Below are 24,238 nucleotides of genomic sequence, written 5' to 3'. Positions count from 1 at the left end.
ACCCCGATCTCAGCTGCGCGTCCCCTCCCTTTCAACCTCCTGCGGGACCCAGAGGTGCCTGGGGCCCGCGGGACCCAGGGGTGCCTCGCTCTGCCCCCAACCCCTGCACCATCCAGAGCCTATCGTGTGAGTCCTCCGACCCCTGCCTGGGGTCCAGAGGTACTCCGCCCTCTGTCCCCACCCCTCGAGAGATCCAACGGGTGGGACCTCCGCCCCCGGTCCCCTAGCACCACTCTCCTCCCCACCTGCCCCGTCCAGGTGCGCGTCCCCTCCGCGCCCCTCCGGGGTTCCAGCTGCGCGCGATCAGCCCGCCGCCGCGGTAGGGAATCTGCCGCCCCCGCCCCCGAGTTCTGGATTCCAGGGTCGCCAAGTCCAATGCCCTCGGCGTCTTTTTTATCTTTTCCCCGACTCCAGGGGCCGAGTACCCCCGAAGCCGGCCCGGGGCAGGGGGTTCGGGCTCGGGCAAGGGCAGGGTTCGCGAGAGCTGGCGCGAGGCCGGCCGCTGCCCTCGGCCGGTCTGGGGACTGGTCGGAGGACTGGGGAGGCTACTGGCCCCGGGAGCGTGTCCTCTCCTTGCGCCCCACACAGTGCAGTTCATTCATGAGCCGCCCGGGCCTGCGTTGGAGGGTGCGGTGGGGAAAGGATTGGTTCGCGGAACCGGAGTGGGGCAAAGGCCCTGTTGGGGGGAGGGGGTGTGCTTTGTCCCTAACCCTCCCTAACCTCCTAGGGTGGACAGTCCCAAAGCTTTGGCGCCTTCTTCCCCAAAAAGATAAGGACCCTTGGGAAGTGGAGAGGAGAGGTCAGAGGGGCCGGCTGCCCTTGGGGCTCTGTGCTGCCACCTGCCTGGGTCCCTTGGGTGGAGGACTGGCCGCTCAGCACTCCACTTTCCTAGAAGGAGCTGAGGGGGTTGGGGGGCGCACAATTGGGAGGACCAGGACTTCGGTACCCAAGACCGCTCTCCAGCCTCTCCCTGAGTCTGCATCCCCAGCCCCTCCCGAGGAGGAGCCCCCAGTCCTGCCTCCCAGGCACCTGTGAGGAGGGGAGTGGCCCTGCCAGCTGGGGGCTACCAGAAGGCATGTACTGGCAGTGTGACCATCTTCCAGGGTACCAGAGGGTCCAGGCCCTGGCATGCCCCAGGTGGCACATGCTGGGACCTGCTGTTGGCTCACCCTGTTGGATCTTGGCCTCTGGTTGGGAGGGGAGGGATGTAGCAAGGCAGAAGGCAGGTGGTGAGTAGCCAAGAAGCCCCTTTTAGACATCTTACAAATTCCCTCCAATTATAACAGTCTTGGAGACCTGGGTTCAAATTCCAGCTCTGCCATTCTTTAGCTGTGTGACCTTGACAAGTTACTTAACTTCTCTGAACCTTAGTGTCAATTTAAAAAGTATGCTTACTACCACCTCCTTACAAGATTAATTATGGAGATCAATCTAGATAGTACAGGTAAAGAGCCTGGCATCCTGCCTGGTAGTTGATCAATAAGAGCTCTTCCTCTCTGAACTTCTGACCCATCCTGGTGTATCACCACCCTCCCGTGCTCCCCCAACCCCTAGCCCCACCCAGCCTGCTGGGGATGGATCAGTTTGTTTGAAGAGTTTAGAAACATTCCCCTGTCACTCACTGGCTGAGTCCTGAAAGCAGTCTAAGCCCTTAAGTCTGGACAAGAAGCCCATCTAGACTGAGGAGTTCTGGCATGCTAAGTTCTGTTTTATTTTGATTTGCACCAGTTCTCCACTAAACCAATCCCTTTCATTCCACACTTTATTGATAACAATAGCTAATTTTTTTTTAAGAATCCATTTATGCCTTTCACTGTACTAAGAGCTTCACCTAAATCATCTTGTGTAATTTGCGAAACAACCACGTGACTGAATTATTATCCCCATTTATAGATGAGGGAACCAAGGCCCAGGGTGGTGAGGTAATGTGCTCAGGTCAGAAGCCATTATCTGTCTCATCCTAGAGCCCATCCTCTTAGCCACCAAGCTCTGTTGCCTGTCCCCTCCATCTGCTTCAGAACCCGAAATCACAAACCCAGGGAGCTAGAAGCAAGAGGGAAGGCAAACAGGTAGAAATAGGGTGTGGCATTTCTCCAGAGCTGTAACTGGCAATCCCCAGCCCCCAGCCTCCTGATGGAAGTGACTCCTCTGTTAGCTGAGGCCGCAAAGTGCTGTAGTTAAAAGCATAGGCTTGAGCCAGGTTGCCTAAGTCCATATCCAGATCTATCACAGACTAGCTGTGTGTCATTGGGAAAGTGATATACCCTCTCTGAACCTCATCGTCCTCCTAATGATGAGGAGTAAATGAGATGATATTTGTAAAGCACTTGCAACAGTGCTGGCATAAAATAAGAATTAAATAGATATTTGATAAATGCATTCTTTTCCTACTACTTTTATCCTCACTTGTGGATACATTTTTGCCCATCTCTCAGAAGTTGGTAGGGATGGAGTGAGGATACTAATATCTGTTACAGAGTGAAAGACTGAGGCACAGGTTACATAGTAACAGAGCTAGTCTCCATCTTTATCTCCTCCCAACAGACCACACTGCCTTCCTATGATCCCAAGTCCTAAATTAAATCTTCCCTAGTAACGCTTTAAGAAAAAAAAATTTTAATTTATAGCTTCCTGCCCCCCCCCCAACATGCACACACTTCTTGATGATAAAATAACCTTCAGTAAGCTAGAAATAAAATCCTCCATCACTCTCCCTACACCTTTCCAGCTAAAGCCTCAATGTCAGACCAGAGAAATTCTGGGATACCACTGACTCAGACAACCCTGTAGAGTGGATGAAATGCCCCTCTCTCCCCCAAATATTCTGCCTCAGTCTCTTCCCTTCTCTCAGCTGCTCTCTGTGAAGGCTTTGAGAGCAGCTGCCCAGGGTGAAATTCAGCCCAGCAACCCCGCCTCCACAATTAAGAGCTTGGAGTAACCCAGTCGGCAAGCTGGCAAGCTGAGCCACCAGCCCTGGCTCCACCCTTTCCTGCCCTGTGACCTCCCTGTGAGTGGCTTGTCCTCCCCGGTCCCTGCTTCCTCCCCTGCCGATGGGGAGTGTGCCCTGCTTACTTCTGGGTGCAGGTGGGAAGAGCAGTACAGCTGAGGAGGGAGTGCTTTGTGCCTGAAAAGAGGGAAGTGGACATGGTGACTTCAGTTACTAAAGCACAGACCTTGACCCTCACTGCTCTCCTGGGTTCCCTTATGTAGGAGCTTCCAGAATGTTCCACCTTCTTCCGAGTGGAGAAGATAGAATGGGGGGCAGGGGGGCATGTAACTCCAGGGGTAAGTGTGGGCTGGATCGATTTCTGAAATGTGTTTGAGTTGGGAGTTAGAGGTGGGGGGACTAGTATAAAGGCTCCCCAATTATTACAGCCCTAAGATACCTATACCTACCTTTAACCTTTCCTGGGTCTTTTTATATGTACATACCCAGGCTCCCAGACACACCCACATACACACCTCCACTTAGACACTAATAACTCTCTTCATTTCCAAGGACAGCTGTGTAGTCACCCAGCTCCCCACCTCCACACACACAGATACACATATCAACACAAGTTTACACACCTAAACACACACATTCTCTCAGTGCTCTGGTGTTCCCTAGCCAGAGAACACATAATGAGTGTTCACAAAGCTTCTGCAGCATCCTGTTCTAGCCATGTCGGAAAAGCATCAAGGTGCCCTGAAGTGTTCAGGCTTTAAAAAAGAAGGTGACCTAGGTTTGATGCCCAGGTCCATTATTTTATGAACAGTGTGACTTTGTTGAAACAGTGGGCACTCTATACATGGCACCTGCTATAGTTACTGAATTAAAAAAAAAAATTAAGGCAACATGGGCTGGAAAGGAAGAGGGAAGGCATAGAACACAGGCAGTTATTCCCTTAGCCTTCTTAACCCAGGCTTTTCAGAGACTCCCTGGAACCAAGTGAGACACACAGACAACCCCAGCTTCTCTGGTGCCTCTTGCCCTGCAGTTGAAATGTTAGGAAGAGGCAGCGGAAAATCTGGGATTGGTGGGTGGGCAGGGGAAACTTTCTGAGCCACGCAGGGGGCTGGGGGATGCTTGCTCCCAGAGTTGTTGACACCCATCCTAGGTTTGTTGTTCTTTCTTTGGTTTCCTTTCTTCCCTGGGGACACCCCCCGTCCCCCCGCTCCCCAACAAAGCAGAGCTTCAGTGTTGTCAGCAGAAGGGGCCCCCAGGGGCCCTCCTGTAGGATGGGGGGTGGGGCCATGAAACCACACCCACACATCTCCTCCACCCCAGGAGCCTCCCCAGAGCCCTGCCCAGCTGGTCCCCAGGCACTTCCAGAACCCAGGCATCAGGGCTAGCTGCCCCTTCCCTCCCCCTCCCCACACGTCCACTGGGACCGTTGAAGGCTTGAAAGCCTGGCAGTGTCAGGGAAGCAGGCCAGAAGGCACTTCCCTGGCTACAGGGAGCTTGGGCTGGTTAGGAGGCCCCCGGCTCATTCTTCCTTCCTTTGCCAATCAATGGAAAAGCTCGCTGCAGGGCACGGCATTCCCAGCCTGCCCTGCTTGGGGGCAGGAGCAGGGCACGCTGGGAATTGTAGTCCTTACAACTCAGATGCAAAGAAAATTGGAAAGAGATGAGGAAACCAGAGAGAGAAAGGTGTAGCTCCTGCCATGGCCCAGGAAAAAGAATGAGGGTAAACAGGTGTGGCTGGGCTGAGTGAGACAGGTAGCACAAATGCAGAAGTCCTGCTTTTTAACGGACTTCCCACTGACCCCATCCTCAGACCCCTACTCTGAGGACAGAGTTGAACATCTCACTCTGAAGCCAGCTATACTGGGAAGGTGGTCAACTGAGTTGAAAACTGAGCAGATGAAACCATGCCATGGTTCTAACAGGGGTAGGAAGAGACAGTCAGGGTCAGGTAACTGGCTCCTGACCCGTCTTCCCCTGGCCTAGAGACCCTTCCACTTAGTCTTGGATCTTCAGACCTAAGACCTCTCCCCATCCTCCCTCAGATTCAGCTCTGCCCGCTGCCTGAGACAGACAGAGATACAGAGACAGAGAGAGCCAGTTTGTGTTTGAAGAGAATGGATGTGTGTCTCTGTGTGTCTGTGTGTGTCTGTGTGTGTCTGTGTGTATGTATGGAGGTGGTGGAAGGTGAATTGCTAGAGACTCAGAGACATCTTCCAGCTTAGAAAAACCGGTCGCCCCAGTCCAGACCCAGGCTGAGTTCCCTGGACCCAGAGCCCAAGAGCCAGGGAAAGTAAGTCCGTGTGACTCAACCCTCCCTTCCTGGGCCCTTATCTCCAGAGGCCAGAGCTCCCACCCACCCAGGCAGCCCGGTGACCTGTCCTCGCTGTGCCCTCCCTACGCCGCCCCTGCCGAAGCCCCGAGCAGAACCGTGAGGGGGGCAGGGGCCAAGCCCGGCTGACCGCTCCACCCTCTGCCCAGGAGGACCATGAGGCAGTAGCAGCCATGCTGCCCTTCCTGCTGGCCACACTGGGCACCATGGCCCTCAACAGCAGCAACCCCAAGGACTACTGCTACAGCGCCCGCATCCGCAGCACCGTCCTGCAGGGCCTGCCGTTCGGGGGCGTCCCCACTGTGCTGGCTCTGGACTTCATGTGCTTCCTTGTGAGTGCCCACATGCCCCCCTCCACCCTCGGCACCACACCCTGTATCACAGCTGGCCTACACCCACCACTCTAACCACTCCCCCACCTGCCCCTGACTCCCCATGTGTGACTGCAGGTGGGAAGCCCCATCACCCAGCCCAAGTTCAGCCTTGGACCTTCATCCCACCCGGAGTCCTCCTTTTCTCAGACAAAACTCCTGCCCCTCTACCCTGCCCTCCTAGCTGGTCCAGGGGGTGAATGGCCTCCCATCCTGCCAACCACCCCCTTCTTCCTCAGGCACTGCTGTTCTTGTTCTCCATCCTCCGGAAGGTGGCCTGGGACTACGGGCGGCTGGCCTTGGTGACAGATGCAGACAGGTAAGGCTCTGGGACCCTCCCCTACCCCTACACACCGGCTGATGTGCACACTCGCATGCCCACACACACACGTACATACACCTTGTCCGTGCTCCTCAGGGATAGAAGGAGAGTCAGCCCGCTCTCATCCTCTTTGGTGGGGGGGTGGGGGAGGGTGGGGGCAGGGGATGAAGAGGGACCTGTCCCAGAGCAGGCATGGGGACACAGGGGCCCACAGCGGGCCTTGGTCCCTTGCCAGTGCCTGGAGACCCATCCCGGCCCCGCTCACCCTGTCTGTTCTCTGTCCCCAGGCGCCGGCGGCAGGAGCGAGACCGAGTGGAGCAGGAATAGTATGTGGGGCAGCAGCCCCCTCGCCCCCACTAAACCAGCTTTCCTTTTTCTTCTCTCTCATGCTTCTCTTCCTACCACGTTGCCGGTGTCTTTTTTCCGTTTTCTCCTCTGCAGGCTCATGTTGGGATTAACGCAGGTGGTGTGCTTCGCAGAGCAGGGGGCTCCCCAGCTTGTCTCTGCCATATTCCCCCATCTCTCCCTCCGGCTCCTGGCCTGGGAGAAGCGGCTCCCTGTGCGCCCCGTGCGCAGGCGTCCGCCACCCTGGTTGGCCCGGGTGGAGGAGCCGTCTTCCTTGGGAACCCACAGGACAGTCACCCTGTTGGTTGCAGAGACAAGATTGGGCGTCTCCAGTGGCTTCTCACCCCCTAACAGCTAGTTCTTCCTATTCCAGGGTTCCCCGCTCACCCGCTCTGGAGGCCTGGGAGGGGGGCGGCCAGAGAAGCTCTGAGCTCGGCCCTCTGTGTCCGTCACCGTCTCTGTCTATAGGCCTGGCATTGGAGTTGCGGCAGCTGCTGGGGCCGGGAAAGGGGAGGGTGGGGGACACCTCTCAGCCCCCCAGCCCCCAGCCCTTCTGGGGCTCTCTTTGTCCAGCCTGTCCTTCCCCATCACCATGCGCCCCCTACCACTGCCCTGTGCCCAGCGTGGGCTCTGCTCCCCCGGCCCCCACTGGTCAGCTCCGGAACTGCAGGGCCCCCGCTGACTTCAACAGTCATCCTTCCCCCATCCCTGCATCAGGGCCCCCGGGGCCCCTGAGGGGAAGGTGCGGGTTCAAGGGAGGCAGGGAGAGGGCAGTCACTCTTGCGCGCTTCTGCCTCTGCGCTTTCTGTGCCTTGTCTGGAGCTCTGGAGTGGGAGCCCACCCACTCCACCCGACTCCCCAGGGACTCAGACTCACCCACTCTCTGATCTCTCGTCTCCACCCCCAGTGTGGCCTCAGCTATGCACGGGGACAGTCACGACCGGTATGAGCGTCTCACATCTGTCTCCAGCTCCGTCGACTTTGACCAAAGGGACAATGTGAGTGTCCTCCCCCCAGCTTCTCAGCACCCCCTCTTCCGGGGCACGTGGGTTCAGCAGCCTTGGCTTTAGGTGATATGGAGTCAGGGGTCTACGCAGTGGGGCCTTCTGCCCAGCAAGGGTGATGCTCGTCCGAGAGCCACAGGTAGCACCCAGACCCAGAACTCCGGGCTCTGTCTTCCATGACAGCCTCCAAACCAGCACAGGTTGAACATCTGCGGTTCCTAAGTATCATTTTCCCCAGTAGAGTTCTGTGCCCCTCTCCAGTGAGCAATCCTAAGGACCTCTTTTTCCTTAGACATTTTCCTGGAAGTAATCATGAGCCTTCCAGGCCTGCTTAGCAAAACATGCAGAATCCACTGTGCTGCTCAGAGGTTGCAGGCTGGTGGCCCCTGGCAATCCGGGGCCAGCTGACCTGCTTGTAGATTGGAGCTGAGGGGCAGGGCTCCTGTAGACAAAGCATGTACTTGCGGAGGCATAGCAGACCCCAGACCCCTTTAGATCAGACCCAACACTCTGGCATTACCTGTCTGGCCACCTGTCATTCTGCCAGGCTGAGAACTCTCACCCTGGTCAGAACTCTAATCCTCAGGCTGTAAGGTGGCCCTGGTCAGTCCAGCTTAGGCTGGGGCCCCTGGGAGCAGGAGCTCCTGTGGCCCCCGTAGCAGAAGAAGCCTGTCAGCTTCCTGAGTTGGACTCATACTGGTAAGTGACAAAGCAGAGGTGTCACCCCTCCCAGCCAGAGCTGTCCAGATGGTCCCCAGACTTACTGTCCTGTATCTTGGCTGGAGGGCACCTCTCTCCCCCATCCCATGTTATGCCTGGAAGTCTCCCAGTAGGAAGTTGGGTCAGGGTCTCTCTGCCCAGCTCTTCTCCACATAGCCCCACCCTGCCCTGAGCAGGGTCTCTGTCTGAAAACAAGCCTGGGGGCTTGAGAGCAGATCACAGCTCACAGTGACCCTGGGCTGGTCCCTCTGGGGTGTTCTTGGGGCTTCCCAGGTGCTGCTAGGGGTAAAGGACCCGCCTGCCAATGCAGGATTCGCAAAGGATTCAGGTTCGATCCCTGGGTAGGGAAGATCCTCTGGAGAAGGAAATGGCAACCCACTCCAGTATCCTTGCCTGGAAAATTCCATGGACAGATGAGCCCAATGGGCTACAGTCCATGGGGTCACAGAGAGTCAGACACAACTGAGCACGTAGAAGGTAGGTGGCAGGACCTTGGGCACCATGGCCCACTCCTCTGCTCTTGGCAGCCACGTTTCAGACTCTCCACATTGCAGAAGCTGCAGGTCTGAGGTCCCTTCCCCGGACCCTGGACCCCACCCATCCCCACCCTGGCCCACACAACTGCAGGACTTTTTCTCTGGTTCCGCTGCCCTTGGGTGTTTGCGAGGACCTGCACTCTGAGCCCAGGAGTCTACAGGTGACCCCGTGTGGGCTTGGTCCTTCTTCCTCCCTGAGGGCGGGCACCCCCGTTGCCCCTCTCTGGGATGAGCTGGTTTCTCTGGGGGCTGTGGGAGCTGTGACAAGGTGAGCCACAGCCTGGAAGTGGTCATGAGGTTGGGGTCAGGTGGGAGGGAGGCTGGCCGGGGGGAAGGGAGTCTCAGGGGCGGCGGAGGGTGGTGGAATGGGGGCACCAGCTGACAGCCCTCTGTACCCCCAGGGTTTCTGTTCCTGGCTGACAGCCATCTTCAGGATAAAGTAAGTGAACGATCTTCAAGTTCTAAAGAAAAAGAGAAACAGCAGACCTGTCATCTCCCTACCAAGTCCAGAGGCCAGCATCTCTGAGGGCCTTAGCGCTCCTAGCCAAGCCAGCACCCACCTCCCTGCTCCGGGGGCCCAGGCCCCTGCTGTTCCTCTGAGCTGGCCTCACTTTACCCCGCAACAGTCTCCTGTGCCCCTCCCCCGCCTGGGGGGCCTGCTCTGCCCTCAGCTCTCCTCGCCCCTGCCGCCCTGTGCAAGCAGGCGCGGGCGCTGCCACCTCAGAGCCATGTGCAGCCAGCGGGTAGGGGCAACAGGCAGGCTGGGGGCAGCCAGCCAGCTGCAGGCAGGAGCCAGTCTCCAGCAGGCAGAAGTCAGGAGACGGAGCCAGAGTGCGGCAGGCAGGCAGTGAGCCTTGAGAGAGGCAGGAAGCCGGGACAGGTCAGCACCGCCACCGTCCTGGCCCGTGGGCGCCCAGGGCTCCCCACGCCTAAGGGCGAGCACCGCTGCTTGCCAGACCTCCCTCCGCCCTCCCGCCTCTGTCTCCTCCTGCCACCATCTTTGTCCCCCCTCCTCGGGTTGTCCTCTCACCTCCGTTTCTCCCCATCCCCTGCTGCTCTTCCTCTCTGCAGTGTGCCTTGTTTTTCTTCTCTCTCTCTGTCTCTCTCCTCCTCCTCTCTTTTCTCTTTCCCTCCCCTTCTCCCTGAATCCTTCCTTCTTCTCCCTCCCCTTCCCTCTCACTTCCCTCTCCCTCCCCTCTCAGGACACAGGGGACCCAGAGCCCCACCTCCCCTCTTTCAACCCCATCCTGCTGCCGGATCAGCCAGGGCTAGGGTGGACGTGGGCTGGGGTGGGCCAGGGCAGTTGAGCCATGGCCCCTCCGGCACACTGGTCCTTACCACATCCGCCTGTCCCCGGTGCCCACAGGGATGACGAGATCCGGGACAAATGTGGAGGCGACGCCGTGCACTACCTGTCCTTCCAGCGGCACATCATCGGGCTGCTGGTGGCCGTGGGTGTCCTCTCTGTAGGCATCGTGCTGCCCGTCAACTTCTCAGGGGACCTGCTGGGTCAGTAAGGGCCAGGACCACTGTGGTGGGAAGAGGAGGGGACAAAAGGGGACGTGCCCTGACCCCTCCGTCATCCTCTCCCTCGTCCCACCCCCCAGAGAACAATGCCTACAGCTTCGGGAGAACCACCATTGCCAACTTGAAATCAGGGTAAGAGTGGGAAGCTGGTCAAGCGAGGCCTAGGTCTGTGGGCAGAGTCTGGGCGGGAATGGGGAGTGGAGGAAAAAGGGGGGTGTTTGGGGGAGAGGTACTGAGGCTGCAGAGATGACGGTGGGGCCTTGAGGGCTTGGGATGGAGCCAGAAGGAGAGGCTCCCAGGGAGGCTGGCTGGCGGTGGCTAGAGGGCAGTGTACCCAGCAGGGAGGGCGTGAAGAGATGACCTCTGGGGACAGTGTGGTTGGAATGGGACAGTCTTGGGGTCAGGATGTGGGGTGTGGGGCCTGCCTTGGGAGGGTGTCAGAGGACCCGAGTCTCTAAAGGGGCCCTGTACCAGGGTTGTTGTTTTTAATGCTTATTTATTTTTGACTGTGCTGGGTCTCCGTCGCAGTGTGTGGGCTTTCTCTAGTGGCGAGCAAGGGCTCCTCCAGTTGCGCTGCGGTGGCGTCTCGTTGCGGAGTGTGGGCTCTAGAATGTGGGCTCAGTAGGTGTGGCGCATGGGCTCAGTTGCCCTGCAGCACCCGTGGCATGTGAAATCTTCCCAGAGCGGGGATCAAACCGTGTCCCCTGCACTGGCAGATGGATTCTTCACCACTGGACCACCAGGGAAGTCCCCCAGGGTTTCATGAACACTGGCAGGTTTGGGGGTGTTTGCGAGTGTTCCCAGCCCTGGTGGCCCCACTCACCCCTCTGTCCCGCCAGGAACAACCTGCTATGGCTGCACACCTCCTTTGCCTTCTTGTACCTGCTGCTCACCGTCTACAGCATGCGCAGACACACCTCGAAAATGCGCTACAAGGAGGATGACCTGGTGAGTGCAGCGGAGCCAGGCCCGCCCCCAGCCCACCCTCCGGGGATTCTCCTGCTGAGTCTTAAGGTGTGGTCAGCACCCAGGTGAGGCCAGCTGGTTTTGAATCCTGGCTCAGCAGCCCAGGAGCCCCCATCCTGCCAGTTAAGTTACCTCCCCCAGGCTCAGTCCCATCCTCTGTAGGAGGTGAGAATGGTCCCTCTCCCAAGGTGGGTGGGGGATGAGGCAAGGCCTTGCCTGAAGGCCCTGGGGCAGGAAATGGCTGTGGGAGTGATTGTCCCTCTTCTCCTATATTTATTCCCCAAACCAGCACTGAACACCCACTCCATGCACCCACCCTGCTGGGGCCTCAGGGTCTGAGGATCTGCAAGTAGTACCCGCTCTGCACCCCCATAAGCCCTCAGGGGGCAAGAGGCCAGGGGGCTTTCACTCTGCTCACTGTCTGATTTCTATTAGAAACACTGCCCCTGGCTTATCCTGAGGTCTGCTTATCCCACCTGCCCCTCTCTACTCTCCCATTCCCCACCCCCTCTCTGAGGGTCAAGCCTCAGGAAGGCAAACTGGCCCCCTTCACTCCTCAGGTGAAGCGGACTCTCTTCATCAATGGAATCTCCAAATATGCAGAGTCAGAGAAGATCAAGAAGCATTTTGAGTGAGTAGCTCCTCCCCCTGTCCCCAACCCGAGGACCCGTGGACCCTTCTTTGCCTTCTTTCAGCTCCAAGAGCATCATCGCAGGCCTCTCTCCTGGGGGGCTCAGGGGCTGTGGTACAGGGTAGGGGGTTATGCTAAGAAAGAATTCTCTGACTCCAAGGTGTTGGGCTGGACTTCAGGTCCCTCAAAGAGCTGGAGAAATACTTGAAAAGTGAGTCCCTGGGCCTTTCCTCCTCCTGGCTTGAACCAGGTCATGGTTTGTTGACCCCGGGTCCACGGGCCCTTGAGGATGTGGCCTTCTCAGAATTGTGCATGGTGTTCTGGAGGCTGTGTGCACGCGGACTGGCAGGGAGAAGGTTCTCAGTTTTCAGTGCATCCTCAGGGAGCCCAGAAGAGCTGGGCTGCATGTTCTCTGAGATGCTTTTTAGCCAGAAGTCTGTCTTAGTAAAGTGAAGGAAATTCACTTCCAGTGGCCAGAACAGTCTGTATACAGCATCTGTTCATCTGTCCACTCAGCGGTTGTTCTCAGGTGCTGCTGAGGTCCATGTGGTGGCCTGGGGACTACAGAAATGAGTGCAAGACCATCGAGTTCTCAGGGCTTCACAGTGCGGAGGCCAGCTTTAGAGGCCAGTCTCTGGGGACAGTATTAGGAGTTGGCCGGAGGTCCTGACTAGGGCCATTGGTGGTCTGGATCAGGGCTCGGTCTCTGGTGAGGATCAGGATTTAGTGAGGTCGGTTGACCTGGATGAGCAGTCAGTTGTTGTCCTGGATAAGGATGGGATTGGAGTCGGATCCCAGGCCCCTGTGTTACCGAATGACTGGTTTGTGACCAGGGTTTTCGAGTGAATCCTCTTTTTTATTCAACATGCATTTATTGGTCACCTCCTGTGTGCCAGGCATAAATCAATTAGAAACAAGTCCTGCCCTCCCACAGTTTACAGAACAACAGCTATAATTAGCTCATCAATCACTGGTCAGTATGAGAGAACAATTTGGGGTCCCATCTGGAGTTCAAGCGGCACTCAGCATTAGGGAGCAGGCTGGGTCAAGATTAAGGACAGTGTGTGCTGAGAATTAAGTGATCTAATGTTACCGTCCAAATGGAGTCAGCTGTCAACTTGTATAGACAAGTCCTTTAGTAACTTGTCTATACAAGTATCTTTTTTTTTTAATTGACCCTTTCTTTTATTTATGTATTTATTTGGTTGCACGGGTTCTTAGTTGTGGTATGTGGAATCTAGTTCCCTGACCAGGGATTGAACCCAGGCCCCATGCATTGGGAGCGCAGTCTTAGCCACTGGACCACCGGGGAAGTCCCAGAAACAGGTGTCTTTTGAGCAACTTGTGTCACACTAGAGCAGGAACCTGGGGGTATGGCAGGAAACCTGCCCTCATCTGCTTATATTCTAATAGGGAGAACCAGATGGCAAAGAAATGACCTTGGCAAGTGGGAGTGGGTGCTTGGAAGAAAACCGGAGCAGGGAGAGGGGCAGAGGGCGGGGTCATGGAGGGAGAGGGGCAGGGGGCGGGGTCGTGGAGGGAGAGGGGCAGGGGGCGGGGTCGTGGAGGGAGAGGGGCAGGGGGCGGGGTCGTGGAGGGAGAGGGGCAGGGGGCGGGGTCGTGGAGGGAGAGGGGCAGGGGGCGGGGTCGTGGAGGGAGAGGGGCAGGGGGCGGGGTCGTGGAGGGAGAGGGGCAGAGGGCGGGGTCGTGGAGGGAGAGGGGCAGAGGGCCGGGTCATGGAGGGTGCTGTTTCTGATGGGGTGGGCACCAGGGGCTCTGACAGGGTGGCCTTAGAGCAGAGCCCTCTGTGCACTGAGGGAATGAACCCTGTGAGTCGAGCATCCATGGATCCAGCACTCGTTTGTTGTATACCTACTATGTGCTTCGTCCCGGGGGACAAAGAAGAGCCAGACGAGTCATGGCGGTGAGGAGCTCACAGTCCAAGGTGGCTGTTTCAGGGGTCAGTCTGTGGTATTGCTTAGGAAACAGCCTGATTGGCAAAAACCATCCCAATATTGTAAAGTTAATTACGCTCCCATTAAAATAAATAAATTTATTTTTAAACATAAAATAAAACTAACAGTCAGGAGGACTCCCTGGTGGTCCAGAGGTTAAGAACCTACCTTCCAGTTCAGGGGACGGAGGTTCAGTCCCTCACTGGGGAATTAAGATTGCACATGCTATGCGGCAACTAGGCCCATGCACCATAATTGGAGAGCCCTCCCACTACACTGCAACAAAGACTCGATGCAGCCAAATAAATTAATTAAATGAAAATAATGGAGAAATAAAAAATGAAAATAATGTACAAAAATTATTGATCAGCCTATAAGCAGGGGGTTTGGGGAGACTGCAGTCCTCACTGGAGTTTTTAGCATCATGGTGAGCATTATTTCATTGACTCATCCATTCAGCACAGCACAGTGGGTGTTTATTGAGCACCTACTATGTGAAGGCTGTTGACCATGTGAGGGCTGTTGACCCAGCACCTGGGTATATGGTGCTGAGCAGGAGGCAGCCTTCATCCATGTGGAGGCCCTGCTAGTTGTCAGTATCCGCCAGGGTCTGGGTTCCAGGCCTGGGGTCTATCTGGATTGGAAGACTAACCCAGAAGAATCAGGGGATAACCTGTGTGCAAAATCAGGGAACCTGCGTGGGAGGGATTAGGGGATTAGAGATTAGCTGGGTGAAAATGAGGATTTAGCCTGCCACAGGGCTGACAGCCCTTCTAAAGATGAACCTAAAATGGTTTGAGCCACAGCAGTATCAGGGGGCTTCCCAGGTGGCGCAGTGGTAAAGAATCTACCTGCCAGTGCAGGAGATGCAAGAGACCTGGGTTTGATCCCTGGGTGGGGAAGATCCCCTGGAGAAGGGAATGGCAGCTCACTCCAGTATTCTTGCCTGGGAAATCCCATGGACAGAGCAGCCTGACACACTGTAGTCCATGGGGTCGCAATGTGTCGGACACAACTGAGCATGCACCCACAATTCTAATCCTATATCCAGTGTCAGGGGAAGAGTCCGGAGGCTCCTAGGAAGTGCCTTTCAAGGACACCATCCCAGATTTAAGTTCCCAAATTCTCATGGGTTTGTGAGGTCCATCTTGTTACTTTAGAATCATGTCTCCACATCTTTAATACTTGGTATTTCCTTCTTTAAATATTAAACAAACCAAAAAAAGGCAGGACCTCTATCTAGATTAGGGATTAGGCTCAGGGAGAGCAGTGTGTGATCAGGATGAAAACAGAAGTATTCCTCCACGCAGGCTGTAAGCCTCCCTCAAGCCCTACTGGGTACCAGCTTCTGAGAGTCTGGTCAGTCTCAACTCAAGGTGGAGTCAACCTGGGCTCACGGTTAGAGGGTCAGTCTTGGGTCTGGGTTATCCGTCAGTGGGTCAGGATAAAGGAGCAGTCTCTGGTCAGTGTTAAGAGGTCAATCTCAGGTTTCAGGATCAACCTCTGGTCATTTTTGCACCAGAGACCATTCTGCCGCCCGGGGCTGTGGGCTGGTTAGGATCAGCTGATGGTCAAGGCTGTGTTGAACTGTCGCCAGCCCTCCTGGGAACAGGGTTAAGAGAACAACCAAGACTAAAGGCAGTTTCTCTCCACGTAAAGTCCCCAGCCCCAGACAGGCATCAGACCACAGTTGTGGTGTCCCCAGCGCCCTGTGAGTACGCACTCTCATCTGAGTCCGTGCACACTCCCCCCGCACAGATGAACAGGAGGAGCAATTTCATGAAGTTTTATTCTTGGGAACTGTCATCTTTGCAGACTCAGAAAGAGGGCGCTTAAACTGGGCCTGTGTGTCTTGAAGGGGATGGGGTCATGGAGGAAAGCTGGGGACAAGTGGGGGGCCGGGTCCTTGCTGAAGGTGATGGTGTGGACTATGTTTCAGGGAGGCCTACCCCAACTGCACGGTTCTGGAAGCCCGCCCGTGTTACAACGTGGCTCGTCTGATGTTCCTCGATGCAGAGAGGTAGTGGGGCTGGGGGTGGGAGGGCAACATCGGAGGGCCCTCTGCCCACTGCGGGGGTCATCTTGGCTGCCACTCAGGAGTCTGGTTCCCCTTCCAGTTGTTTCTCAGGGCTTCTGATTTTAATTTACCTCTGGAGCGCTTGTCAGTTCAGCTTTGGAAAGAGCAAGTCCTGGAGGTTGGAGGAAGGGGTTCCATTGTCCCCCCACCCCCACCCCATTTGAGGATGTACCCTTCCTCTGCTACAGTGTGAGAAATTTAGGCTATGGGAAGAACTTCTGGCCCTCAGGGGATGGTGGGGAGACCCTGGACTGGGGATATGTCTGAACCATGCACCCTAAGCAAACCCAAGAGCACAGTGGCTCTTGTGCTTGGGGAGTGGACTCCATGACCCCCGAGCTGGGCCACCTACCCATCCTCCAGCAGACCCAGCTGGGCGGTGGGTGACCGGGCACCTGGGTCCCACAGAAAGAAGGCCGAGCGGGGAAAACTCTACTTCACAAACCTCCAGAGCAAGGACAACGTCCCCACCATGATCAACCCCAAGCCCTGTGGCCATCTGTGCTGCTGTGTGGTGCGCGGCTGCGAGCAGGTACGGGGCATCCTGGGCTCGGCTCAGGCCTCAGGGCCCCCCGGCCAGGGTGGGTGGGAGGCCCTGGGGAGGCAGGTCACAGCAGAGACGGATGCATCTCCCAGTCAGGCCTGTCCTACAACCTTAGGAACACCCAAACACACAAGCAGGCCTTGCACATAAATACCCCAAGGTCGAGAGGTCCCAGGGGAAGCAGAGCTGGGGTGAGGACCGCGGGCAGGGGCAGCCCCTCCCATCTGTTCTACATCCTGGACGCCCTAGTCCCACAGTTGGGCCTGTTCCCTGTACCTACAGCAACCAAGGTTTCAAAACCCAAATCAGGAGAGGTCAGCTAAGAGGCCAACTTGCTGAATTTACTAGCTCTGGCTTTCGGCAAGTTTCTGGATTGCTCCGTGCCTCAGTTTCCTCATCTGTAATACAGGGCTGCTTGTACCCACCTCTCGGGGTGCTTGTGAGGAGAAGCGAGTGAACGGAGAGCTTAAGGCCGTGCCCAGGCTGCAGTCGGCTCCGGGCACGGCCTCTGGGTGAAGGGAGGGGACCGGCGGCTTGACCGAGGCCCCACCTCGCCCGTCCGTCCTGGCAGGTGGAGGCCATCGAGTACTACACGAAGCTGGAGCAGAAGCTGAAGGAGGATTACAAGCGGGAGAAGGAGAAAGTGAACGAGAAGCCGCTCGGCATGGCCTTCGTCACCTTCCACAACGAGACCATCACGGCCATGTGAGACCCGCCCGCCCGCCCCAGCCCCGAGGGGCCGGCTGGGGCTCTGGGTCCCCGGTAACCGTGCCCCCCTCCCCTAGCATCCTGAAGGACTTCAACGTGTGTAAGTGCCAGGGCTGCACGTGCCGCGGGGAGCCCCGCTCCTCATCCTGCAGCGAGTCCCTGCACATCTCCAACTGGACCGTGTCCTATGCCCCCGACCCCCAGAACATCTACTGGTGAGCAGAGGGGGATGCGCCGGCGTGGTTCCGTGGGGCCAGTAGGGCCCACAGTGGGGCACGGGAGGAGACGGAGGTCCTAGGTGTCTCTGGGGTCGGGTCAGGCGTCCGGCCCCAAAGTGACGCCTCCACCCTCCCAGGGAGCACCTCTCCATCCGCGGCTTCATCTGGTGGCTCCGCTGCCTGGTCATCAATGTCGTCCTCTTCATCCTGCTCTTCTTCCTCACCACCCCAGCCATCATCATCACCACCATGGACAAGTTCAACGTCACCAAGCCTGTGGAGTACCTCAACGTAAGGCCCACACCCCAACCCTCCACACTGTGTGCCAAGACACAGACCCCAGGCCCCCAATCCCCCTGGCCAAGGGCATGTGAGGGGCGTGGAGCCAGTCTTCCTCCTGCCCAGTCTAGCTCTTGCCCTGCTTTTCCACCCAGCCCCGCTAAGAAGGTCCCACATGACCATGGGTTGCAGACCCCTCTGTGCTTTTCCCTCGGGCTCCGTGCCACCTTTCGCCAGGAGAGGCCTCCCTCGGTTCACACTCACCTAGAGGGGCTCTCCAGGAAGAGAGAGCCTGGGTCCATCCCTAACTAATCATGTGACCTCAAACCAAGTCCTTCTCCGCTCAATCTCTCCAACCAAAGCGTCAAAGGCCAGACCAGATCCTTGGCCTCCAAACTTGGATTCTGATGCCTTTTATCCAAAGAAATTGTACATGAAACTCAGTGTGGAAAAGCGAGGTCGCTCAGATGGCAGTGGTGGCGGTAGGGGGGAGCTTCTGCTACTCCATCCACACTCCTCCTACAAGCCTCCTGGGAACCTCAAAGTTCATGAGAAGGCACTTTGACCATCACTGGGTGATAACAGCATGATAGATAAGACCCAGGCTGCCTGCGTTCAAATCCACCCCCCACTCGTACTTCTTACTATCTCATTTATTGAATTTCATTTTGCCTCAGTTTACTCATTTTTAAAATGGGGTAATATCATTATTGTAAGAATTAATACATGAAAAGTACATGATCAAAAAAAAAAACCATCATCAGTGCTTGGCACATAGTGGGTGTTCAGAAATGCTAACTGCTAATACAGTTCATGCAGGGATTGTACAGATGGCCCTGGCCCCCAGAGGTTCTGGGCTTATCTATTCATTTGGCTGCGTCGGGTCTTAGTTGTGGCACGCTGGAGCTTCATTGTGTCACGCGGGGTCTTCCGTTGCGGTGCGCAGATTCTCTGGTTGTGGTGCACAAGACTCGGTAGTTGCAGGATGTGGACTCTCTGGTTGTGGCACTTGCTCTCCAGAGCATGCAGGCTTTCAGTTCCTCTGAGGCATGTGGGATCTTAGTTCGCCAGTCAGGGACTGAACTTGCTACTGCACTGCAAGGCGTGGTAGGACTTCCCACCAGGGAAGTCACAATGTTCTGGACTTGCAATGAGGCCCTGGGAGCTGGGGGCAGGGGGAGGGGGGCCCGGGGCTCAGTGGAGGAGGGGGGCAGGTAAGCCACGCCAGCTGGGCTTACTAGACCGCCCCTACCTGACACATCCTCCCCGCTGCCCTCTGCAGAACCCCATCATCACCCAGTTCTTCCCCACCCTGCTGCTGTGGTGCTTCTCGGCCCTGCTCCCCACTATCGTCTACTACTCTGCCTTCTTTGAAGCCCACTGGACACGGTGAGACAACACCCCTCTCCACCCACATAGTGGCACTCCTGGGTGCACGCCCCCCACCTTCAGACCCCCCCACGCCCCGGGCAGTCCCAGAGCTGGCAGGGGAGGGATGCTGACTGGGATCCTCACCTTGGGAAGGCCCCCTCCTTCCCAGGGGACCCTCCTGGGACTGCAGGAGCTTGGGGGAGCAGGCACGGGGCTGGCTCGCCTGACCTCTGCCCCCACCCCAGCTCCGGTGAGAACAGGACCACCATGCACAAGTGCTACACCTTCCTCATCTTCATGGTGCTGCTCCTGCCCTCGCTGGGACTGAGCAGGTGGGTTTTGGAGGAAGGGGTGGGAGCTGGGGTGGGGGACAGCGAGAGGGGGAGCAGCCAGGGGCCCCAGGTCTGGGGCACGTCCTCAGAGCTCGTGGATGGGATGCTCCCTCCTCTGGTGTTCTGGCTACTCCAGCCCCCAACACCTCCATCTCCTCTCCTCCCCTCCCCAGCCTGGACCTCTTCTTCCGCTGGCTCTTTGACAAGAAATTCTTGGCTGAGGCAGCCATCCGGTTTGAGTGAGTGACCAGGGTCCCCAGGGAGGAGACCAGATTGGGGGGTGGGTATTTCCCCTATCGGAGGGTGCAGCAAAGCTCCCACCCCTGCAGTGGGGAGGAAGAGGAGCTTATATCATGGTCAGGCATCCCAAAGGTCGTCCCCAGAGGATGTCTTGGGTGCATACATGGGATGTCTGAGGGTCTGTGTTGGGAACCACTCTGGATTCTGAGGTCACCCTTAGGGTATATTTGGGGCTTTGGGGCTTACACTCAGGGGGGTTTCTATGGTGGGCTCTGGGGCTTGTATCCTGGGACTAACCGTGGGAGCTGGAGCTTCACCCAGGGGGTTCGGAAAGGTCTATAGCGGGATCTTGGTTGTGCTGTGGGAATGACGTGAGGGTTCCTAGGGGACTCCATGAAGGTCTCAGGTGCCAACCCTTTGAGCCTCTCTGGAAGGCTCTTGGGCTCACACCTCACTCAGAATGACCACGGAGGACTCTGGGGCTCACATCTTGGGGTGTTTCTGGCACAAGCTCTGGGAACACCACTGAAGTCTCAGGCTGTGTGACTGCAGTTCTCTATGGGGTCCCTTCCCTGGAAATCCCTGCGAGGGGGTCTTGGGGGACATGTGCCATGGCTCTTTATGTGGGAGCAGGTTCTAGGGGTCTTGCTCTAGGCCATCTGTAGTCACCTTGGGCTCACATTTGGGGTGTCATGGGTACTGACAAAGGTCCCTGGGCTCCCCCCCTCTGAAGACTTCTGGGGGAGGGTCTCTGGAGCTGAGTTCTGGGGGTGTCAGAGGCTCATACTCTGGGGGTTACTCTGGGTTGAATTAAGATCTAAGGCAGGGAGCCTTCGGGGTGTTCCTGGGGCTCACAGGGAGGGAGGGGGATGGCGGTGGAGATCTCCAGAATCATACCCTGAACACTGGTCTCTCCAGGGGTCTCTAGCACTCTCTCCAGGGGTCTCTATGTGGCGCAAGTTCTAGGGGTGCCTCTGGGCTCACACACACTGAGGTTATCTTCGGCTTACTTTGGAGGCATCTGGGGGGTTCACATTCAGGGGGCTCAGAGACATGGGTGCTTTGAGGGCTCAGCTGGAGGGTCCACGTGGAAAAAGGCACCTTGGGGGTGCTGGCACGCTGGCAGTGGGTAGAGGGGCCTCTGGGTCCCCCAAGAGTGCAGACCTGGAGCACCTGGTGCCCGCAGGTGCGTGTTCCTGCCGGACAACGGCGCCTTCTTCGTGAACTACGTCATTGCCTCCGCCTTTATCGGCAACGCCATGGACCTGCTGCGCATCCCGGGCTTGCTCATGTACATGATCCGGCTCTGCCTGGCGCGCTCGGCCGCCGAGAGGCGCAACGTGAAGCGGGTAGGGCCGCCCGGGGCTGCCGCGGCGCGCACAGCACCCCCTGGTGGCCCAACCGGAAACTGCAGCAGCCGTGCTAGAGTGTGGGGGCCCCAGGGGGCCGGGACTTGGGGAGCCAAGTTCCGTGGCCCTCAGTCTCCCCTTTCCCGTCTGGGGCCTCAGTTTTCCCTTGCGTACAGTGACAAAGCGTAGCTAACCCTGAAGGCCCCTCCAGTTCTGCCAGTCTAGTGTTCTGTGATGGGAACTGGGGGAGGTCTGGATCTAGACCCAGGGTACCTCTGCCCTAATCCCACACAGAGGGCTCTGGGCATCCAATTCCCAAGCCCACCAACCGGCCAGCCCCTCATCCCTCGAAGGCCCCATCACTGTACCCACCCTGACCTCCGTCTCAGCCACAGCCCCTCTCTCTCCATCAGCTTCGCCCTGCCCTGCCCTGCCCTGCCCTGGACACTGGGTTCCCTTCCCACCCCGGACACTGGGTTCCCTTCCCACCCCCAGCTTCTTTTCTGGCCCCAGAGTTCCTGTCCCTTTCCCTCCTGCCACCTGCCTGAGCCCCTCCAGTCTTCCCCTCCTCTCCCCTCCCTGAGCCACCCTCCTGCCCATCTCCCCCCCAGCATCAGGCCTACGAGTTCCAGTTTGGCGCAGCCTACGCTTGGATGATGTGCGTCTTCACGGTGGTCATGACCTACAGTATCACCTGCCCCATCATCGTGCCCTTCGGTAGGCACCGCCGCGCCGGGACCTGGGCCCTGCTCGGGGGGACCCAGGACCTCTCCCGCTCCACTCTAGCAAGGCAGGCCACCCGAGTGGACAGGGCCCTGGCTGGGAGACCGGCCCCTCGGGCCTCCCGCCTGGTCCCTGGCTCAGTCTGGGGCTCAGCCTGTGGGGGAGGAGGGTAAGGCCATCTCAGCTCAGGCTGGCTTCGGCCAGTGTGCTGCCCCTGGGTGACATCTCCCCAACATGGCCATATTCCCTCATACCAGTGCCTTCGTGCAAGTGGGTATACATGGACAGAGAGCACATGCCCACTGAGAAGTCTACACGCACACACAGTCGTATGCAGGATCCACAGGCACACTTGTACACAGCCCTGTACACTCGGGAAAGACCTTTGGGTTTCAGGGAGGGTTTGGGTCCTTACCACTCATGGAAATACCCTGATGTAGCTGCACCTTGTAACCTTGGCAAGTCCCTCTTCTTTCTGAAAAAATTAGGCAAAGTTTCTCTTCACCCCCATCATTCCCCTCATCTATCCTTTCCCCCCACTAACACCCTAATCCATTCACCACCCTCCCTGGTTATTGAAGGCTCCAGACTCCCAAACTAACCACCTTGTCCCCATTTGAAATGTCCCATTCCCTCAACCTCCAGGAAGAGAGACCTTACCGCCTAACTTACACTCCTCTGTTTAGGGTCAGGGATAGGAAAAAAACAACATGCAGGAAGGTGCTTGCTGACCCAAACCAGTAGCTTCCTACCAGTGAATTCCTGGTGAGGGGCTTCAGACTGGGGGTTGAAGCAGGGGAAGCTGGGGTTCCGTGCTTCTGCAAGGGGCTTGGGGCTGTATTCTCTACTGGGCCTGGGGCAGAAGAAGGGGGCCAGCCCTCCAGTGACCTTGAAAGGCCCAGGACAAGCCGTGACAGCCACACGCAGGCCCGGCAGCGCTGGTTCCGAGGTCAGGGCCGGTGTGGCTTCCCCCAGGGCTCATGTACATGCTGCTGAAGCACCTGGTAGACAGGTACAATCTCTACTACGCCTACCTGCCGGCCAAGCTGGACAAGAAGATCCACTCGGGCGCTGTCAACCAGGTGGTGGCCGCGCCCATCCTCTGCCTCTTCTGGCTGCTGTTCTTCTCCACCATGCGCACGGGTGAGGGCCACCCCCCACCCTTGGAGGCCAGGGAGGGGCAGGGGGCAGAAGACCCTCCCGCCAGAGTGCAGGCAGAGCAGGCCCCCGGGGGTGGGGTGGGGGTGTCGCAGGCTAGGGTCCTGGGAGAAGCCGCAGCATATGGGAGCAGAAGTCCCTGGGAGGGGGCCTGGAGGAGAGGTCGCAGCCCTTTCTCTGTCCTCCCACCCCAACCCAGGGTTTCTAGCCCCGACGTCCATGTTCACATTCGTTGTCCTGGTGATCACCATTGTCGTCTGTCTCTGCCACGTCTGCTTCGGACACTTCAAATACCTCAGTGCCCACAACTACAAGGTAGGGACGAGGGGGCAGGGAGGCGGCCCAGGGCAGAGTCCACCCGCTGGGGCAAGGGCCTCGCCCCTCACCCGCTGACTCTTCCGGGCCCCTCAAGATTGAGCACACGGAGACAGATTCCGTGGACCCCAGAAGCAATGGACGGCCCCCCAATGCTGCCGCTGTCCCCAAATCTGCGGTGAGTGCCCCGCCCCCGCCACGGCCAAGCGCGGGGTGGGGGAAGCATGGCTTCCTCAGGAAGCTGGGTGTCCTGTCAGCCATCCAGGAAAGGGGGAGCCTGTCCCAGAGCCCGGGGATGGGGTGGGGATCTGGTTCCACCAGCTGGGGGCTCTGCTCCATGTCCCCTTGGAAGGAGAGCTGCTGCCCCTCCCCCACCGGCCGGGAGACCCCCGCCCTGTTCCCCCCAGGGGCCCCCCGCTGTCCACGCTCACACCGCCCCCTTCTCCCCCTTCAGAAATACATCGCTCAGGTGCTGCAGGACTCAGAAGTTGACGGGGACGGGGCTCCCGGGAGCTCGGGGGACGAGCCCCCGTCGTCCTCCTCCCAAGACGAGGAGCTGCTCATGCAGCCTGACGGCCTCACGGACACAGACTTCCAGTCTTGTGAGGACAGCCTCATAGAGAACGAGATCCGCCAGTAAGGGAAGGGAGGGCCCTGGCGGCCACGCCCTGCCCCCGCCCGCCCGGCCCCCCACGGACACTAAAAACAAAACGCTAATAATTTATTAGATCTAAAGCCCCTTCCTTCCCCATCCCCTGCTTTCATTAAGGTATTTAAACCTGGGGACTTCACCGCTCTCCCCCACCACGGAGGGAGGGCGGGCGGGAACTCCCCCCCAACCTCAGTGAGGAGAGCCCCGAGCCGGCCCCGGGGCAAAGAGGGGTGTGGACAGGGTTCCCCCAGATCAGTACCCCCCTGGGCTAGTAGTATGATCAGGAAAGGGTTAATGAGAGCCAAGAGGGGTACCTGGTGCCATGGCTGGAGACCTGGTGGGGGCAGATGGACCAGGGGCTGCCCCCTCCAGTTCTCACCTCCCCTCCCCCCAAGTCCCACTGGGATCTAGCACCCCAGGGAAGTGGAACCTCCAGCCCCTAGGGGGTTGCATGAGAGGGGAGAGGGTGCTGAGCGGGAGGAAAGAGTCCAACCCTGAGCCAGGGGGACTGACCTGGGGGTGGGGGGTGGGCATGGCTGACACTGGAAAATGGGATTTTGCACTGGTTTTTTTTTTGTTGTTGTTGTTTTCCTTTAAAATAAAAATGAAAAGCTCT

General features: G+C 57.8%; 1 protein-coding gene across 3 annotated transcripts in view; it reads left to right on the top strand.

Moving 5' to 3' along the window:
* Window positions 1–24,238, top strand: part of TMEM63B (transmembrane protein 63B) — a 25,169-nt gene extending 931 nt beyond the window's left edge. For 2 of the 3 annotated variants that reach the window (XM_052649380.1, XM_052649382.1), the window contains 23 exons: window positions 5,429–5,611; window positions 5,890–5,969; window positions 6,260–6,298; window positions 7,225–7,315; window positions 8,979–9,016; window positions 9,944–10,086; window positions 10,185–10,236; window positions 10,944–11,052; window positions 11,631–11,701; window positions 15,596–15,676; window positions 16,142–16,265; window positions 16,849–16,982; window positions 17,063–17,200; window positions 17,341–17,494; window positions 18,765–18,871; window positions 19,099–19,185; window positions 19,359–19,424; window positions 20,612–20,774; window positions 21,386–21,491; window positions 22,473–22,640; window positions 22,855–22,970; window positions 23,068–23,148; window positions 23,425–24,238. In XM_052649380.1, coding sequence (XP_052505340.1) covers window positions 5,453–5,611; window positions 5,890–5,969; window positions 6,260–6,298; window positions 7,225–7,315; window positions 8,979–9,016; window positions 9,944–10,086; window positions 10,185–10,236; window positions 10,944–11,052; window positions 11,631–11,701; window positions 15,596–15,676; window positions 16,142–16,265; window positions 16,849–16,982; window positions 17,063–17,200; window positions 17,341–17,494; window positions 18,765–18,871; window positions 19,099–19,185; window positions 19,359–19,424; window positions 20,612–20,774; window positions 21,386–21,491; window positions 22,473–22,640; window positions 22,855–22,970; window positions 23,068–23,148; window positions 23,425–23,610 — 2,493 coding nt within the window. In that variant the 5' untranslated portion in view covers window positions 5,429–5,452 and the 3' untranslated portion in view covers window positions 23,611–24,238. Of the gene's footprint in view, window positions 1–2,851; window positions 3,008–5,428; window positions 5,612–5,889; window positions 5,970–6,259; window positions 6,299–7,224; window positions 7,316–8,978; window positions 9,017–9,943; window positions 10,087–10,184; window positions 10,237–10,943; window positions 11,053–11,630; window positions 11,702–15,595; window positions 15,677–16,141; window positions 16,266–16,848; window positions 16,983–17,062; window positions 17,201–17,340; window positions 17,495–18,764; window positions 18,872–19,098; window positions 19,186–19,358; window positions 19,425–20,611; window positions 20,775–21,385; window positions 21,492–22,472; window positions 22,641–22,854; window positions 22,971–23,067; window positions 23,149–23,424 lie in introns of all 3 variants that reach the window. The other variant, XM_052649383.1, reaches the window with a different exon arrangement.

The sequence above is a fragment of the Budorcas taxicolor genome, chromosome 11 (assembly GCF_023091745.1).
Source record: "Budorcas taxicolor isolate Tak-1 chromosome 11, Takin1.1, whole genome shotgun sequence".
Lineage (NCBI taxonomy): Eukaryota > Metazoa > Chordata > Mammalia > Artiodactyla > Bovidae > Budorcas > Budorcas taxicolor.
This window is presented reverse-complemented; position numbering and strand designations above follow the sequence as displayed.